Source organism: Ciconia boyciana, chromosome 1 (assembly GCF_034638445.1).
Source record: "Ciconia boyciana chromosome 1, ASM3463844v1, whole genome shotgun sequence".
In the NCBI taxonomy this organism is placed as follows: domain Eukaryota; kingdom Metazoa; phylum Chordata; class Aves; order Ciconiiformes; family Ciconiidae; genus Ciconia; species Ciconia boyciana.
This window is the reverse complement of record NC_132934.1, coordinates 83,802,907-83,822,216: the sequence shown is the minus strand read 5'-3', so window position 1 is coordinate 83,822,216 and position 19,310 is coordinate 83,802,907. Positions and strand designations below refer to the sequence as shown.

Here is a 19,310-nt window from a genome sequence, read left to right as displayed (position 1 = left end):
AGGGGAAAAACTAACCATAGTATTCAGAAGATACGAGACCTTCTTTCTGGTCTGTTTACATTCTATTTAAACCCCAAAGCCCAGGACATCTGAAGCATGCTTTCTCTTGTCTCTTATGTTGTCTTAAGTAAGCCTCTTATATGCTGACATATCCAAAGTGGTGTTTTTTAACTCCCCCCCGCCCCTCCCCCAGAAAACACCCAAAATATAATTAATGAAGAAGTAACCCCCTACTTGGTAAAATTTTGTCCTTTTTAACAAAATGCTTGTTTTTCTTAGCCATGTTGCAGACCATAAGTGGGGAACACATATACTGCTTATTAAAAGATGATTAGAAATCAAACAGGAGAGGTGGGACTAATTTTTGGCCAGTGAGTCCCATGAAGGGTGAGGGAAGATTCAGCACTTGAGCTGAATCCCTGGCACTATCTTTAGTATTGTAGGCATAGCCATAATGGACCGGTGACCTTGTGAGTTTTCTTATAGCCTTATTTTCTCTCTCTGTTTCCCTCTCAAATGATCAAAGAGTCTGAGGGATAATTACATGGAAAATATAGTGGGGTAAACATCTAAAGGATTAAGATGTAGGTAAGCAGTCCACTTCATAAGAGGAAGCTTCAGGAATTTTTCCAGGAATTAGTTGGTTCTTGAAGCCAATTTTTTAAGCAGACCAGTGGTGCTATGGGAGCTGGCATAAGTAACCATTAAAATCCTCATTAGGAACAAGCATCTGTTAAAAAAGCAAACACATTTTTTTCTGTATAGTATGGTAAGATACACAATTTACTGCAAAAAGTAATAGTAAGCTTTACAGGAATTATCTGTTGTAAACGTGGAAGAATGTCACAGATATACTGCAAGACTATACCTTTGTACCTATGGTTGCTTGTACTAAATCCAATGGAGTGTTTCAGAAAAGGATGTGGGGTGCAGGGTGGATTGCAAACTGGGGGTGAATTAACAATGTCACACTTGGGAAAAGGAGAGTTGTCTTACTGGCAGCCCTTGGAAGATGTAAAGAGCAGGTTATGCAACTGGGTCCTCATCGTACTGCTTGGATGGAGCTGGTCCCATCTGGGGCAGAGAGAAATACGTTGCCCTTGACTGTGGGTGTCCTCTGGGTCTTGGATCAAGCCTTAACTCTGGCACACAAGGACAGTTCGCACGTGTTTCTCAGTTCATAGTGTCTGAAGTAGTGTGAGGGCTGTGTAGTAGCTTCCAGAGTGAGTTTCAGGGGGTTTTCTGTGCAGCATGTCTTGGGGTGCTCAGGCAGAGGGTATGGCGTTGTGTGAGGGCACAAAGTGGTGAGCCAGCCACAGGTCCTCCTGAGACAGCCCTGAGCTGAATGATCCCCACTCTGCTGGGGGATCATTTTGGGGAGAACTGTCTGGAGCAGACACCACAGAGGTGGACAGAGCAAGTGCACTATTAGTCTGTGTGGTCCCAAAGAATGGCTGCAGTGCCTGGTGCTCTTCTGCTTCGCTGTGAAGATGCACTTGCAGAGACCACCTTTTGCAGATATCCACTCAGGCTCTTGTGCTAATAGATAATAAAGCTAATGGAGAAATTCCAACAAAAATGCAATCCATTGGTGCACAATTGCCACTGTAGAGGTCTACTTGGAGCATGAGCCTGGGTCTTGGAGAGCTGCATTATGTAGCCACACAACTCATGCAGTCTGAGTATTGCTTTCATGAGTGTGTTTCTAAGGGGAGGAAATTATCAGCCTGAGAATCCAGTTATGCTCTCTTGTCTGCTCTAGAGGGAGTTAGCGCTTAATACTATGAATAAGAGCCAGTCCTCTCCATCTGCCCGGTGCCCAGGATGTTAATTAGCAGAGCTGACAAATATCCCAAATATATACTTTAAAAAAAATATTTAAAAAAGTATTCAAGCTAGCACAAAAAAACTTTGTTTCAGGACAGGAAACAATTTATTCTGGGGTAGCACAGAGTTCTACAAGGCCTGGTTTACTCTGTAAGAAGGATTTTTGAAGCTTTTTCAAGAATTTCTAAAGGGATCCCTTGTCCAAGGGAAACCTTCTCCCATGTCAGTTAAGTATAGCTAGACCTGCCTTGTTCTTCTTCATTGCACATACAAAGGGATTATTGTCTAATTTGCTTTTGTCTGCTGTCAGATTTGGCTATTGTCATTTCCTTCTATAAATGCCAAAAGCCAACTTTCACTCACATGTCCACTGCCTTGTAAGCTATTCATCCCTGGCTGAGTCAAATGTATTCTTTAGTTTCAATCTTTTAGAAGCATTTTGGATTGAGAAACAGTAATTGTTCTTTCTTATTGTCTTAACAGAAATTTTAACTTTACCCAAATGGTTTATATACATACATAATGCAACTCAAATGAATAATGAAATTTCAATTTGGGAATGCCTTTTTTTTCTCTTATGCTGATTTTCACTATCAGCATAAGATAGTGAAAGTCCAGTGTTCTAAGCACAACATCCTCATTCTGCCTTCTTGCAGCTGCCTTGCTCTCTGACTTTCTTTAGAAACTGTGCTAAAGTTCTTGTTCTTCTATTGCAGCTGTAAAATGAAAACATATCCAAAAGACCTCCCGACACTCAGTGTTGTACTTATATTTATGAATGAAGCACTGTCAATCATCTTACGTGCAATTACTAGTATAATTAACCGAACACCTTCTCATTTATTGAAAGAAATCATCCTGGTAGATGATTACAGTTCAAATGGTAAGTGACCCAGGGAAGGCAGGAGTCTTGCTAATTTATACCGCTATTGTGTTAAATGACTGTTGGTGGCCTTTTGGGTGCACACAGAGCAGACTGCTCAAAATTAGGCAGTAAATTGAGTCCAAGAAAAAACTCAAACACCTTAATAGCCTGAAAAAAGGCAGCTAATAAGGAACAGGATGATGCTCTGCAAGTATTTGAAAAGGTTAAAAATTGAGGTGGGAGAGTATTTATTATCACTGGCCCATTAGGCACAGCACCAAAGTAAGAGTATGCTAAGATAACTATCTCTGTAGGTATCTGAAATAACTTCTTGAAGAAGATAGGGGAAGCAGTGGGTGCATCATTGCTCTTAAAATTGACCTGAACAAATCGTTGTAAAATAATCTGTAAGAAACAGTCATGCCCCTGATCTTAAGGGTACTCTTTTTTTTTTTTCCTTGTCTGCTGAGATGTGTTTGATTCCTCATTTTTCTAAGGCTTTGTAGCTGCTAGAGAAACATGTCAGTCTGGGTGGAGCAAGAGTTTAAGTGAATTTCCAAAACGATGCTAAGAGGTCTCAACTTTCAATTCCTTTTTGCTGACTATTTTTTTGTTTGGTGAGGGAGTTGGCAAGCCTACAGCTGTTCTAGGAGCATTTCACGTTTTCAGGGCTTATTTTCTCTTTTCCTTTCCACATGGTAGAAGATACACACAGAAATTACTGCACTAAGACAGCTAATTGGTTGCTGTTATGGCACACATCTAAAGTTTCTACATACTGATGTATTTGTGTACAATTTAGAAGCCATACAATAGCACTATATGTAAATGAAATTTAGGTACTTAATTGAACTCCTGGAATGGAAGCTGGTTCTAAAAATAGGCCTCTTGAATTCATGAGTACCTGAATAATTTTACCTGTTCTGTTGCAAAGAACAAATCGGTTTTTTGTCTGGAACTGGGAGAAGCTAGAAAGCCATTACCTACATAACCTTTTCCATTTCTTAATATTGATTAACCCTTTTTTTTAATCATTAAAATGTGGGGGCTGGTTTTAGATGATCTGAAAGGACCTTTGGAAACACAAGTCAAAAATTACAATGCAAAGCATCCTGGACTGCTGAAAATCGTCAGACATCAGAAAAGACAAGGCCTAACACAAGCCCGGATTTCTGGCTGGGAGGCATCAACTGCAGATGTTGTTGCAATTTTGGATGCCCATATTGAAGTGAACATAGCATGGTAAGACTATGAAGACTGAGGGGGTTCTGAAGTGGGGAGAGAGAGGTGTAGAAGGAGTATAACTGTGTAGCTGGGACAGGCATCCCATATATGGTTTCTCCTTTCTGGCCTGCCACATGTTAATTAACAGCCACTGAGTCTTTTATTTCTGAGGGGAAAAGGGATACAATTGTTTGAAATAAATAGCAAAGCAGACAGGTAACAGAGGAAGCTGTTTAGTGAAGAGGAAGAGAGAAATGCCTACCTTCTCTGGGTATTTATTACATTTCTAGGAAAAAAGACTTCATGCAATGAAATAACGTAAGAATAACACAGGTTATTTAGTTCCACTGCCAGCAACTTTGGCCCTTTATAAGTATATTAGACTGCCATAATACCCAATGACTTTAAATTGGTTTGATTCTTATTCCAACTTTGGCTAATGTTTATTTGCTGTTGCCTGTTAGTTTAATAGTGCATCGTAGTTCTGTAGGACTCTTTTTGCAAAGAGAGACAAAACAAGTGGCTGATGATGGATATTTACATTCTGTTAGGTAGTGATGTCTATGGTACTGTTTTGTGTGAAATCTCTTTACATTCTCTTCCCTCTGGGTTATTGAATTCACTGGCTGACTGTTGTCCATGTTGTCTCACTTTCTGCGAGCAAAGTTCTTCTCCCAGCCCTTCTCAGGCCAAAGTGGCTCTGTGTGGTCCAGATTTCTCTTTCTCTCTCACAGAATCACAGAATCGTATAGGTTGGAAAAGACCTTTAAGATCATCGAGTCCAACAGTTAACCTAACACTACCAAGACCACCACTATACCATGTCCCTAAGCACCTCATCCAAACGTCTTTTAAATACCCCCAGGGATGGTGACTCAACCACTTCCTTGGGCAGCCTGTTCCAATGCTTGATAACCCTTTCGGTGAAGTAAAATTTCCTAATATCCAGTCTGAACCTCCCCTGGCGCAACTTGAGGCCATTTCCTCTCGTCCTATCACTTGTTACCTGGGAAAAGAGACCGACCCCCACCTCTCTACAACCTCCTTTCAGGTAGTTGTAGAGAGCGATAAGGTCTCTCCTCAGCCTCCTTTTCTCCAGGCTAAACAACCCCAGTTCCCTCAGCTGCTCCTCATAAGACTTGTGCTCTAAACCCTTCACCAGCTTCATTGCCCTTCTCTGGACACGCTCCAGCACCTCAATGTCTCTCTTGTAGTGAGGGGCCCAAAACTGAACACAGTATTTGAGGTGCGGCCTCACCAGTGCCGAGTACAGGGGCACGATCACTTCCCTACTCCTGCTGGCCACGCTATTTTTGATACAAGCCAGGATGCCACTGGCTTTCTTGGCCACCTGGGCACACTGCTGGCTCATATTCAGGCGGCTGTCAACCAACACGCCCAGTTCCTTTTCCACCGGGCAGCTTTCCAGCCTCTCTTCCCCAAGCCTGTAGCATTGCTTGGGGTTGTTGTGGCCCACGTGCAGGACCTTGCACTAAGCCTTGTTGAACCTCATACAATTGACCTCGGCCCATTGATCCAGCCTGTCCAGGTCCCTCTGCAGAGCCTTCCTACCCTCAAGCAGATCAACACTCCCGCACAACTTGGTGTCATCTGCAAACTTACTGAGGGTGCACTCGATCCTTTCGTCCAGACCATTGATAAAGATATTAAACAGAACTGGCCCCAATACTGAGCCCTGGGGAACACCGCTCTCGATAGCACACTAACTGACACTCCCTAGCTGTTACAGTCTTAAAGGTAATGCTGAAGTCCTTTAGTTATGCATGGCTGTCAGGACTCATTGGGATAGGTTGCACTGTCAAGAGTATGTAGGGAGAGATAAGAACAGTTCTTTTAGGCCTAAAAACAATTGGGGTCCAGCAAAAACACTCCCTCTGTCAGAATCCAATACTCTCTGACCAGGTTCTTTTAGATATTCCACATGAGGAGGGTTTAATGTTTTAATGCTAAATTTTCTTATTTGAAGATACATGGGATTTTGTTTTACAGAAGTGATACAGCAATATGCTGAAATCACAACACAGGCACAATATAGCAATTGCAATGTACAGTTGAATCACAATACAAATGGGATTCACATTACCGCTCTCTATATGCTCGCTGTCAAGATGCTGGGCATCCCTGGTTGCTGCAGAGGAATACATGGGTTGAAGCCAACTCAAGCACATTGCTCTCTTCAAAGTTCATTCTTCTCAGTGTTCCATTTTTATACTCTATGTTGGGCTGAGCCACATATACACTTCCCCCATGTTGGTCTGTCTGGCTCAGGAAGATAATACTTTCTATTGATTATTTTAGGAAGGCCATGTGCATAATCAGTTGACCCACTCAAATGATACTGCTGTTTATCTGCAACAAAGGCCACCCTCCAGTCCCCTTGGTGTTGGGATAAGTTCAGCTTCTTTTATGATAGCAGTGGTCGCTCTCTACGTTCCTCTCTGAGCTTTATGAGTGCATCATCCTTGCCTATTTTCTCTGAGCCTTCTTCCATCATAGGGATTCATTGATTGGTCACACCCTTTCCCTCATACAGCAGCTGTGCCATCAAGGCACAGGGGAAAGATGGTGAATGATCAACCTCAGGGCTTACAGCACCCCTCAGGGTCTCCTTCCTTTCCTTTTCCCTTCTTGTGTCTTCATGCAGGTAGTGAAGACTCTCTAGAGCCTGTAGGAAGCAGACCCAGGTAGCAGTAAACCCAGCAAGTTAAGCGTGGAACTTACGGTTAGTTTGATTAGTGACAGTCAAAATGCAGAAGCAGCCTAATGGAAGGGAGAATTGAGCCATGGCATTAGCAATTTGAGTTACTAGCACTCCAAGACTGGCATATAACTTTTTGTAGAGGCCAAAGTCAATGACTTAAATAAAGTAGCTAACCCAGTTTTAGAAACAGGTGGTAAAGTTTAGTACTGTTCATTAGATTTCCACTTTTTCAAGCTGAATAGACTCTGTTAATTTTGGTAGGGCTGAACCTATTCTGTCTCGACTAAAAGAAGATCGCACTGTTATAATATCACCAGTATTTGACAATATTCGTTTTGATGACTTTGAACTTCTTCAGTATTCAGTGGCTACAGATGGATTTGACTGGGCACTCTGGTGCCTTTATGAACCTTTACCAGCTGAATGGTATGATTTGAAAGATGAAACAGCTCCAGTCCGGTAAGTATGAATAGCATTTGAGAGTGAGCCAAGATACATGATATCCAATGTAGAGCTAGCAGAGGGAAGAAGATGTTTCATAGGTGGTGGAATAGATACCTATGAAGCACATTATATCTAGATAAGTTGGTTTGGAAGTGTGGGTTCTTTAGCAGCCCTGAAAAATATCAGTACACCAGTTGCAGGGTTGTATAACAGCATCGGCCCAGTGCTGATCCTGCTGTCATATTTTCAGGCAATCCCTGAGTCATTGATTTTTCTGTCTTATGTTCCTTAGCTAGGAGTGTGGTAGCAATATTTATTGACTGTACAAGATGAACTGTGGCCCCTCTCCATGCTTGCCCAACAATATGGAGTGAATCTCACAACTTCACTGGACAATTGCATGTCTGAGCTGTGAGGACTCACATGGATTCAAGTTGTGAAGTTCTTTCTTTGGAGATGTAGGAGTGACATATGATTACAGTGATCTTGGGCAGCCTTTTTCAAGCCTTATCACTTGTGTATCACACAAAAGCAAGAAAAAGATATGAACATAACACACACAGCTGTTATACCTAAAGTGACCCCTTCCTGCTCGGCTTAGGATCCAATATATTTGCTTCTGTTCCTGATACCTTCCTTAACTGCTCAGATTTGTTTTTCTGTTCAACACAAAATGGTTGCTGGTACTATGATACCAGTAGGCATCTCGTGCTGAATATATAAACCCGTTTGTTTCCTTGTTCTACAAGGGTGTCAGATGTTGTTGACTATCCCTCAGCAACTAACAGCCATCTGTCAAACAATATTTAAAAAACTAACGAGAGATAAGATATAGTAATCGTATTTTTCTACTCCTATATTACTTTATTGGGTTTATATGGCAAGGTTTTGGTAGTGGGGGAGGCTGCAGGGGTGGCTTCTGTGAGAAGAGGTGAGGGGCTGCCGCCATGTTGGACACAGCCAGCTCCAGCTAGCACCAAAATGGACATGGTGCTGGCCAAAGCTGAGCCAATGAGCAATGCTGGTGATGCCTCTGCAATGACATATTTAAGATAGGGTAAAAAATACTGCGCAGCAGCTGTGAGTGAGAGAAGCGAGGAAGAAATATGAGAGAAACAGCTCTGCAGACACTGAGGTCAGTGAAGAAGGAGGGGCAGGAGGTGCTCCAGGCACTGGAGCAGAGATTCCCTTGCAGCCAGTGCAGAAGACCATGGTGAAGCAGGTTGTCCCCCTACAGCGTGTGGAGGACCACACCAGCCAGATATCCACACGGCACCCTGTGGAGGACCATGCTGGAGCAGATATCCACACAGCAGCCTGTGGAGGACCCCCACACCAGAGCAGGTGGATATGTCCTGAAGGAAGATACAACCTGAGAAGAGCCCACACTGGAGCAGGCTTCTGGCAGGAGCTGCAGCTCGTGCAGAAATGCTCAGGCAGGAGCACATTTTCTGGCAAGAACTGCAGCCTGTGTGGGACCCATGCTGGAGCATTCTTCTGAAGAACTGTACCCTGTGGAAAAGGACCCGTCCTGGAGCAGTTCTTGAAGAACTGTAGCCCATGGGAAGGACCCATGTTGGAGCAGATCATGAAGGACTGTATCCCATGGGAAGACCCCATGCTGGAGCAGGGGAAAATTGTGAGGAAGAAAGAGTGTCAGAGATCAAGTGTTATGAACTGACTAGAACCCCCATTTTTCATCCCCATGCCCTGCTCGGGGCAGGGAGAAGAGGTAGAAGAGTCAGGAGTGAAGTTGAACCTGGAAAGAAGAGGGGATGGAGGGAAGGTGGTTTAGTTTTGGTTTTGTCTCTCTCACTATCCTCCTTTATTTTTAATTGGCAATAAATTAAATTAGTATTCCCCAAGTTGAGTCTATTTTGCTGGTGATGGTAACTGGTGAATGACCTCCCTATCCTTATCTCGACCCATGAGCTTTTTCATCTTATTGTCTTCCCCTGTCTTGCTGAGAATGGGAAATGAGAGAGCGGCTTTGTGGGCACCTGGTGGCAGCCAGCCAAGGTTAATCCACTGTCCTTATTTATATAAAGGGCTTTAAAATTTACTATGTAGATCCTGAGGAGGAAAGGCACCATGAAAACATTTGAAAATAATGTACTGTAGTTGTCAGATGAGATAGCAGATTTCTTCATTCGTATACTACTACACCTGGTATATACCTAGATAAAGAAGTATGAGTGAAATTGGCACCTGTATGTGTTAAGAACATTATATAGTGAGCATTAATGGTTCAGGCAGGAGAATGGAATGAAAGCAAGCCAAATGTAGGTTAAAGAATGTTTCATGGGGGGGATGTCCACAATTCTTAGACCAGAGAAAATAGAAGTGGGTTTGATCATAGAGAATGGGGATATCAAAAGAGCACCAAATCCCCTTTCAGTCCCCTTTCCCCCACCTCTAGGATGTATTAATCTACAGTGGAATTGGTCCTGCCAGACAATCGTCTCATCTCTCTTTTCAAAACCTCAATTGACAGTGATTCCACAATCCCCCTTGGCAATGGGCTTTAGTGTTTAAGTTTCCTTAATGTCAGGTAAAATTTCGTAATGTCCAACCTAATTCTTCCTTGCTGCAGTTTAATCTGATTTCTTTCTTCTTGTTTTAAATATGTGAAAACTGTTGTTACATCTCCTCTCAAAATAGATCTAATTCTTTAAAAAATACTAGATCATGCTTTTTAGACCATTGATCAAGTTTATTTGCTGTCTGCTGGATTCTTTAATGTTGATCCACATGTTGTTCTGAATTAAATCTGTTACTTTCTCTTGGATACAACTGGAATCCTTCTGGAAGTTCAAGATGTCATTGATGGCTAACTGACTTGACTTTATTTCCATCATTGTTGCTTCTTTCTAATTTTACTTGTTTGGTTCTCCAGGAGCCCGTCTATAATGGGGATTCTTGCTGCAGATAGGAAATTTCTAGGTGAGATTGGTGTACTGGATGGTGGAATGCACATATATGGAGGAGAAAATGTGGAACTTGGCCTGAGGGTAAGCCTATTTTTTCATCTTTTTCTGAAAGACAGTGAAAATTAGTATGTGATTTTTTTGAAAGCACTCAGGCCGCTGGTTGTTGTCCAAAGCATGGGTTAATATTTCAGAACAATTCTGGTTTTTTTGAGTACCAAAGGGAAGTGATAGATTTCCAAAACTGTTTAAGGCTCATCAGCATGCTTTTTGCATACTTCTTAAGAATTTTGACTCCTGACACAAAAACCTAGTTCAGCGAGGAAATACTGAATCTCGCAAGATGTGGTTCTCTCCAGAAATTTAAGGTATATGTCTCTTGGCTCAGTAGAAGAATAAGATAAGATCAAGTTAAATTAAGTTAGGTATTAGGGAAAAAAAAACAAACCAAAACAAAACCGGAAAGAGATCTGTCTGCCCTAGAAAGTCATGTGTCCTTCAACTTTGGATGTCTTCAAATCAAGAATGGAGGGCACTTCCCCCCTCCCCCCCAAATAGTTTTATCTAGTTTTAGTTTTAATAGTTTTAATAGTTTTGTCAAACAAGTCTAGTTTTTTCTTCTATAACAGGGTAGCATGCTTTGTGCAAAGAAGAAAAACAGCAGTAATTAGGAGAAATATGAGGAATAAACACATACAGAGGTGCAGCCTGGGGAACATCCAGCTAGAAAAGAACTGGGAGTAACAGACTTTGTATGGGTCAACATGGCCATGCAGCTGGATGGTAAAGGATAGCATTGATGATCCTTCTCTTCTACTGCTAAGTTCTCTTCTGGAGTTGTGTTTTGAGTTCTGGGACCATACATCAGGAAAGATGTGGAGCAATTGAAGACTCGGAAGGAAAGGAAAGAGAACAAACAGGGTTCCTGCAATATGTGACATTATAGCAGAGATAGGCCTAAATGAGGTTTTTTGATTTATAGAAGAGACAATCAAGAGGAAATACAGCAACAGTCTTCCAAACATGCTAAATCCTATGTTAAACAAAGCCCCTGTGTGTCAGGCACCACACTGAGTCACGTGGATGTACTGACTTGGGTTGATACTATATTGGAGGTGTTGATACATTTCTCCATTACTCATGGTGGACATGGCCAAAGACCCCATGCTTCAGATCTGTCCTTGAGATTGAAATGTCACATGTCATCACCTCATGTCATGTGAGGCAGGTCATGAATTAATATTTCAGTTCTGTTGCTTGAAAATACATTTACACTTTATTGCCCTGCACCATTCACAGTGGAGGCAATGTATGTCTGTAGTCATTTACACAAATGCTGGAGGTGAAAACAATGGAGAATCCATTCAGTTAAAACACAAAGCTGCTCTGAAAATTGACTGTAAAAATAGTATTAAAGGTCTCTGCTTATTTCCATCCTGAGAGTTTCTTGTGTCAAATATGCTTGCAAGCCGGCAACCTCTTATGTTTTTGTTTAGCCAGCTGCCAGCTCTGGAAAATTTAATGTGAAGATGTGAAGGAAGTCTATAGCACACAGTGGAGCATTGTGTGGTGATGCCTAAACTAGTACAATAAATCTGCATTGTGCAGCGCCATGTGGACTTGCCAGCTTGAGTTCAGTTCTGCATGGCTGCTTGCCTTTTGAAGAGCTTCCACACTTACACTGGTTCACGTATAGTCAGGTTGGGTGTGTTTGTTCTCGACCTTCAATACTTTTGAAGCATTGGTTGTGACCTGCTTAGCTATCTCTTTAAATTCCATGTAGATATTTTCCAGGAATCCACTGGCTTTTTTCTTTTTCTTGAATTGTCCCTAGTGTGTTAGATTTTGCAGGACCAGTTTTGCTCTTGGCACGTCTCGGGCAATGTCACCGCTTCTGAAGGATTCAGGCCCATAACCACCACAATATTTAGCAGTCTAGCTCCTAGTGAGATCAATTGGAGGTATGTACCAGTTTGCCTTAGTGCATCTATGCCAACTGATCTGAGTGTGTGGTCACAGGAAACTGGTGAGTAGTTTTGTTAATGGTGACAGCAAAGAAAAAGAAGAAAGAACATGGCTTTATTCTCCTGGAGCTGTGATAGGGCTACACCCAGTAGAAATGAAAGGTATTGAAAAATTATTTTCATTCACTCAATCCAGGAAATAGAGCTTTGAATGTTGAGGGCCTGACAGTTCATCTGGTGAAGGGGTGGGGGGAGCAGAAATGGGAGCACTTTAACAAAGAGTGCAAAGAGCTTGAATAAATAGGCAACTTTACCTCAAATTCTTCCCTCTTGACCTAGGCCTGGCAGTGTGGAGGTAAAGTAGAAGTGCTGCCCTGTTCAAGAATCGCTCATTTGGAAAGAGCTCACAAGCCTTACTTGCCAGACTTGAGCATTGCAGTGAAGCGCAACGCCTTGCGGGTAGCTGAAGTGTGGATGGATGACTACAAGTACATGGTCTACTTTGCATGGAATCTTCCAATGGAGGTGGCAGTGTTTCTCTGTATTTCAAGCTGAGATCCAAAGTCTGAAAGTAGTCAAATAAGAGTATGTGGTCACACGAAAAGAGGCATAGTGTGGTTATAAAAGCCACTGCGGAAAAAAAAATTATTAATATTGATATGTTACTAATTATTGATATGGATGGCATTCAAGAGCCATGATCATAGACGTGTTCCTCTTAGGCTCAGATCAAGAGCTGATGCCTAGCTTAAAGAATATAAAATGAAATTATTTAACATGTATTGTAAATTTTAGGGGAAAGTAGGGAATATTTTACCTGGAATATTCATAATTTTGCATGAAAGAACATGTCTCTAGTGATCTGGGTGTCCCTGAATATCTTTTAAATAAGCAAAATTGAACTTTAAATAGAAAATTCAATTACTCTTCATCACATACACAACGACTTTTATTAAGTGAGCTTTCCTCTCTCAGGCCAAAATTCTGCCTTTTTTTTCCTGGAAGAAAAGGGGGAAAGTCTTATAGCATCCTTGGAAGGATGAAAAATGGTAATACCAGGAAATGAAGAACTTTCCTTTAATAATAATAATCTAAGTCCTTTAAGTTACAGGTTTTTTTCTCCTTTTGATTAACTTTAGTACTTCTGAATACAGTTTTAACTTTTCTCCAGCAGAAACTGTTGAAGATACTGGAAGTGTCAAGACCAGGTCTTTTGAGTATTGATAACTTCAGTTAATAAAAAAAACTGTATGAATTTTCCCAGCCTGCACTTCAGTGGATTTATGAATCTTTAAAAAGGAAGAATAGCCTCCCACCTCCTTGTGTTTTCTTGAATAGATATTAAAGAAACAAGTTAAAATATATAGTGATATAGCACAAATTAAAACTTCAGAAGAATCTACTTTCATTCCCTATTAATTAACTTTTACTGTAAATATTTGGAATTTTTCATCTGAAAATGCTAGTCATAAAAATCTAAGCCATTGGTAGGAACGCAAGTATCAGTTTTAGCACTGAATGGAACTTGAATAAAACTTGTTCATCTTTAATGACCCCTTTTTTCTGGGATGTACAAGTCTATTTGAAATTCCTCAGCTAACTTATTCAGGTCACAGACTGCATTTTACAGAACTGCTTAAAGACACAGGGTGTAAGCTCCTGTTGAACTGATTTCTGTGAAACTTTCTTGCTGGAGCTGTTCCACTTTGCTTAAGAAGTTACATAGTCTTGGAAACAATAGTTTGAATCTTGATTGCTCCCATATGAGATCAGCATCACAGTCAACAGACTGTTGATCAAACTAAGGTTGTTAACAAGCTCTGTCTTATTTTTCACTTTGAGCTAGATTTTTTTTGTCAGTATGAAAACTACTTCCTAGCCATATCTAACTTTGATATTCTTTATATTTATGAAATCATAACATGTTAGTTTTTCAGTAATTTATTGGTGCCTCTAGGCAAACATGTTCTGAAATTCTGAAGTTTAAAAAATGTACAGTTATTTTTTTTAAAATGAACTTTAAAATATATTTTTTATGTTATGAATAGACAATATGGAGAAATAAGTCTGTATTTTCCCTGGTTTCTCAGACCACCTTAATGTTCTGAAATTAGATATGTTGTTCTTGCAGAATTCTGGAATAGACTTTGGAGATGTTTCTTCCAGAAAAGAGCTAAGGAAAAAACTGAACTGTAAAGGCTTTGACTGGTACATAAAAAACATTTACCCTAATTTAGTATTTCTTCCCAACATTGTTGGCTATGGAACAGTAAGTATTGAGTCTGTTTATTTGAAATATGGAACAACTAATTAGCTCTACTGTTATGAAGAATTGTTGTGAACAGTGTTTTGCTGATTATGATATATTTTCCTAGAAACTTTAAAGAGGCTTTTACATGTCTTTCTAGACACTGAAGCTTTCTAAAGTCTTTTTCATATTAGTTATTTCATATTAGTCAGTCTAGAATTTCTAAACTGTGGTTATTGTGTATGTACTGATGGGAGCACAACAGTAGTTTGAGAAAGTGCTTAACATGCATTTTTTTTACTGCATGCAAAACTCATCAACAAGAATGGATCAGTATCTTCTTGTAAAGGGCCTGAATTTTTCAATGGAATATATAGATTTATTTTCTGCAGAGATCGGCAGGATAATTTGGAAAGCATGCAGACATGAATCGAGAGAGCATGTAATGCATTGGAAGTCAGGCCATTTTTTGTGAAAGAGAGAACTAATCATCCAGGCTGCAGTGGCTTCTTTATTATAGATAGACATTTTCTAGACCCAAGCTTGCATACCTTGCTGGAGCTGGGCAGTGGTCCTCAACTGTTTGGAGCTGCCTGGTGACTTCTGACGTGGTGCTTCATGGCATGGTGTTGATAAGTCTTTGAAGAACCTTAGATTTGCTTTTTTTGCTGTGATGAATCATTTCTACAAAGGTAATCTGAGATTTCTTTTCTAAACCCATATTGTATCTTCCGCTTCAGGATTTGATGCAGAACTCTGAATAAACTAGCCTTGCTCTCAGGACAGTTTCTAAAATTAGCAGTGAGGAGTTGAAAACAGGATTGCTGTTCCTCATGGTAAATTTCCTGTTTTATTCTGCAGATGAAAAACACATTGAAAGAAGACATCTGTATTGATCAGGGCCCTGTCCCTGGAAATACGCCAATTATGTATCCCTGTCATGCATACTCACCACAGGTAATGCAAGCAACTCATCAGATCTTCACATATGAGCTGTTGCTACCTGCTCCTTTCAAGCCTCCACAGGGCCATGAACTCGGCATTTCAAAACTATTATCTCTGTGCTATCTAAAGGGGAATATTAACCTCTATTTCTTTAAATTCTGTTCCCCAATGCAACTGGCAGCAGAGCAAGTTCCTGTGGAGATCTAAGTGGATTAAACTAAGGCTTTTGGTTTAGCCTTGCCAAAAAATTGTGAGACCTCAAAATTGTTGATACTGATTGATCTTGTTGATTAACAGAAGATCAGTGGGATGAATGGGAGAGAGATGGAGCTCTTCCTCACACCTTACTACCTGTCCTCTCAGTAGGAGGGAAACTAAGGGTTACTATTCAATTGTAAGCATCTTGCTTTTTTTCATTGGAAAGCAGAAAGATGTTGTATAGCGTCAAATTAATCCTGGTTTAATTACTGACAGATCAGTGAATGCTGGTGCTGTACAGCTGATACCTCTCAGTATCAGTTTTGGAACTGTCTGCTATTATCTACTGATGAGACTTCCCTGGTATCTTAATCCATTGACAGTGGTGTCACCTTCCCTTTCAGCACATCTTTTATCACAGCACTGGAGAAATGTATGTAGGAGGTTTACGTGCCCGACAGAATACAGTTGATAGATGCCTAACAGACCCTGGGAATGGGGACCTGCCAGTTTTAGAGCAATGTGACACAGCTGTGAATAAAGGCCTGAACTTGCACTGGGATTTTAAGCAGGTAGGTGGATGTGTATATACCCACATTCCAATAAGCTTTCCCATTATAATGAATCCTTAGACACTTTCCTTGCAAAGCAGGTTGCTTCTGAATAATGTTGTCTCAATTTCCAGACTTGCAGGTGCCACTGCAAGAGCTACGGTGAAGCTGATTGAGTCTTCAGGGGCGTGTGATGTTAAAAACACGGAGATGGTCACATAACTGAAGCTGACTGAGTTACCAGAATTTAACCAGTTCTCACTTGTCTGAATCATAGCCACTTATTTGTCCTCCAACTGTCTGTCAGTCTTGGTGGAACCAGCTAGTTTAAGCCTTTTACTTAACAGTTTAAGTCTTTTAATTTTTAGCTGTGCCGACTAAAAGCACTCACTTGCTCAGTTATCACAGTTCAGCTAACAGTCAGGGAACGTGCAAGCCCAGGTGCCTCTGTTGCTTTTGATGGTCTGACTCTACATTGTGAACTCTCTCCACTGTCCACCGTCTGTCTTCCCAGTCTCCTCGTGGGACCTGTTGGTCTTAGGGAAAAAGCAGGCTGATGCCTTGTCCTGCTCACTGTCTGGTACCATCTTCTGTACCACTGTCTGAGCATGGAAATCCTTGTTGCAGATCAGGCTAGGTTCATCCTTTCAGAGCTCAGGTTACAGCTGGCCATTAGAGCCTTCAGACCACATTCTCTTGTCTCCATTTGTGCAGGATTTATGACAGCCGATGCTGACATGCTTAAGATCCCAAGTGATACTTTCATATTCTGTATTCAGTGCCTCTGAATACAGAATGTGATAATACTAGCTTAGTCAGATAGTCTAAGACAGATACTGCTCCTCTGCTGGGCAGGATAAACAGGCAGCAGCGATAATGCTAGAGGGAGAGGTGGGAAAGGAAGCCATGCAGCTTCTCCCCTCTCAGGCAGTTCAAACCTTATTAGCTTTATGTAATTAATTAATTAATTATTTTTCCCTGTAATGTATGGGCCTGCTTACTGTATCCCTCTCTCAGTGAAAAACTAAGCAGGAGACAAATCTTCTGAGAGAGTGGTAAAGAATAGAGGAGTTGAATTGGTGAAAGACAAAGGTTTCAGTGATCTGCATCAAATAATATAGACCTACATGGTCTGCAGAAATTCTGCTAACATGGGCTTTGCTTTATCTTTAGCCTGGTCTGTGACCACAAAACTTAGAAAAAGTTGCAGGTATGTTTCTGGAAGATTTAGACCCACCTTAAAAGTAAACCTTCAATTCCTTGTGTGCATCGAGCATTATTATAGTGAAACAACTGGCTCCCTGAAGGAGCTGGTTAAGTTCCTGTTTGTTCTGGAACCCAGCCCCTTATGAAAATCCTCATTTCCAGCATGATGAGTTGACTTAATCACACCCTACCCCATTCACAATAGTTGGTACTGAAATATTGACTTAGAGATAAGTGATGAATATTCTCTTACCTGTTATTAGCTCTCTTCTTTCAAAACAGGATGCAGTATTAAAATTTACTAAAATTATTTTTTGAACTATAAAAAAACCCCAAACACCCCACAAAAAAACAAACACCACTCCCCTTCTCCCCCAGCTCCAACAAAACAGACACAAAATAAACCTCTAAATATATTTTAATATGCCTTGGAGAGTTCCACAAGCTGTCACACGTCATTAGCCTGAGGAAAATGCAACATTTTTCTTTCAGGTCTGTGACCTACTATTGTTTCTCAGACACATTTGTAGATGCCAAGAGACTTGCTTCCTGACTGAGCACCGAATTTATAAGCCCTCAGCTTCTCTCATATTTCCTTTCCTTTTGTAGGGATCAGCCGTAATCAACAGAAGCACTAAAAGATGCCTTGAAATCATAGCAGACAATTCAGTTTCATACAGACTTGTAATGCAGACCTGCACAGGACAAAGGTGGAATATCCAACACACGGTTAAGGACTGGGGAAAGACAAAAGACCTGGAAAAGAAGACACAGCACTCAAAGCATTGACTAAAGGACATTTTTCCTTGAAAATTGCTACGTTCATAATACAGCACTGAAAGCAATGATTGCAAGAGTTTATTTACAGAGGATTTTACAATGTAGTAGTTACTGCAGGAGCTATGAGCTACTCACACAAAGGTGCAAGTTCATCTTACCGCATTCTTGGGGCATCACCTCCCTGAGGTTCCTCAGTTAGGAGAGGGATTGTCTTTGCTTTCCTGTGTTATCACTGGAGAGAAGCAGTTACATCTAAGAGTGTTTCAACCCACCTGAGTTCCTTATGTTGTCCTTTGGAAGTGCCTATCTCTGCTCATTAATGAAACACTGGGGTAAGGTCTCTAACTTTCTGTCTTTGGCATTTCGGTCAGATGTGAAAAGGCAGAAAAAACGAAAGTGTGTCTGACTTCCTCTTGTACACAGAGTTTATCTCAGGCTGAATTGGACCATTTTTATTGTCTTGTGTCATCTAGGTAATTCAAAACTTCTAGTCAAGATCTGCTCATGCTAGTGGGTGAAATGAAATACATCCTCATTCTTCTGGCCCTATGAATTGCCTAGATATAATTCAGTTTCTCAGTGAAGTTTATTAGATTCAGCAGTGTGCCACACTAAGGGCTGTTTTACATTTACCTATGTGAAGTTGGTTTGTGCTAGCCAGCTGACAGCATGGATAAAGTCCCCTTGGAAACAAGGGGATTCAACTCGGTGGTTTCCACAATCTAATCCAGGGCCAATGCAATAGCTTATGGCTGTCAAAGAAACTGAGTAAAATATGGCAAGAGTTGCTCATGGGAGGCAACTTCCAGGTAGACATGATATGAGTTCTTGTAGAAATAGGATTAGGTGGAACTAGCTGTCCTACTTCTTAGAGTAACCACTCCTCAGACCTATGCTTATTTGTTAAAGGGAACTCCTGTAAAATAAACTCATTGAAACTATATAGAGATTCAGCCTGAAGTAATTTTGTTATCAAAAGGGTGCCAAGCATTTTATCTGAATAGAAAGTGTATTCAGGGTTTGTTTGAATATGTTTGAATATAATCCAATATGATTTTTTTTTTTCTTTCTAATTTCTCTGTAAACTTGATGTGAACAATCTGGCCCTGATATTCAGGATTGAAATTGGAGAAGCTCTTCTTATAGGACAGTCTTTTGTCCTTAGGGTCTATATTTTTCTGTTCTGAAAACTGATTCTTAAAAATGCCACATTTAAACCAGATTGAATTTAAACTACTAAATCAACTTTTATTCCCATATCCTGGGTCAAAGCCAAAAACACCAAAGAAAGAGGAATATGTGCTCTGGTGGTTTTCTGCATCTTCAACAGTGTGTCTTACCAAAGTCAAAGGATTTGTATTTTGGCAAGCACAGTGAAGACACTGGGAATTTTGCCAGTACAACTAGAA

General features: G+C 40.8%; 1 protein-coding gene across 4 annotated transcripts in view; it reads left to right on the top strand.

Annotated features, from left to right (window-relative positions):
- The window catches only part of GALNT8 (polypeptide N-acetylgalactosaminyltransferase 8), a 25,964-nt gene extending 6,654 nt beyond the window's left edge, over positions 1-19,310 (top strand). For 3 of the 4 annotated variants that reach the window (XM_072877592.1, XM_072877602.1, XM_072877612.1), the window contains exons 4-12: positions 2,544-2,710; positions 3,751-3,934; positions 6,900-7,097; positions 9,979-10,093; positions 12,313-12,498; positions 14,105-14,242; positions 15,083-15,178; positions 15,769-15,936; positions 17,731-19,310. In XM_072877592.1, coding sequence (XP_072733693.1) covers positions 2,544-2,710; positions 3,751-3,934; positions 6,900-7,097; positions 9,979-10,093; positions 12,313-12,498; positions 14,105-14,242; positions 15,083-15,178; positions 15,769-15,936; positions 17,731-17,910 — 1,432 coding nt within the window. In that variant the 3' untranslated portion in view covers positions 17,911-19,310. Of the gene's footprint in view, positions 1-2,543; positions 2,711-3,750; positions 3,935-6,899; positions 7,098-9,978; positions 10,094-12,312; positions 12,499-14,104; positions 14,243-14,961; positions 15,179-15,768; positions 15,937-17,730 lie in introns of those variants that run through there. The other variant, XR_012044871.1, reaches the window with a different exon arrangement.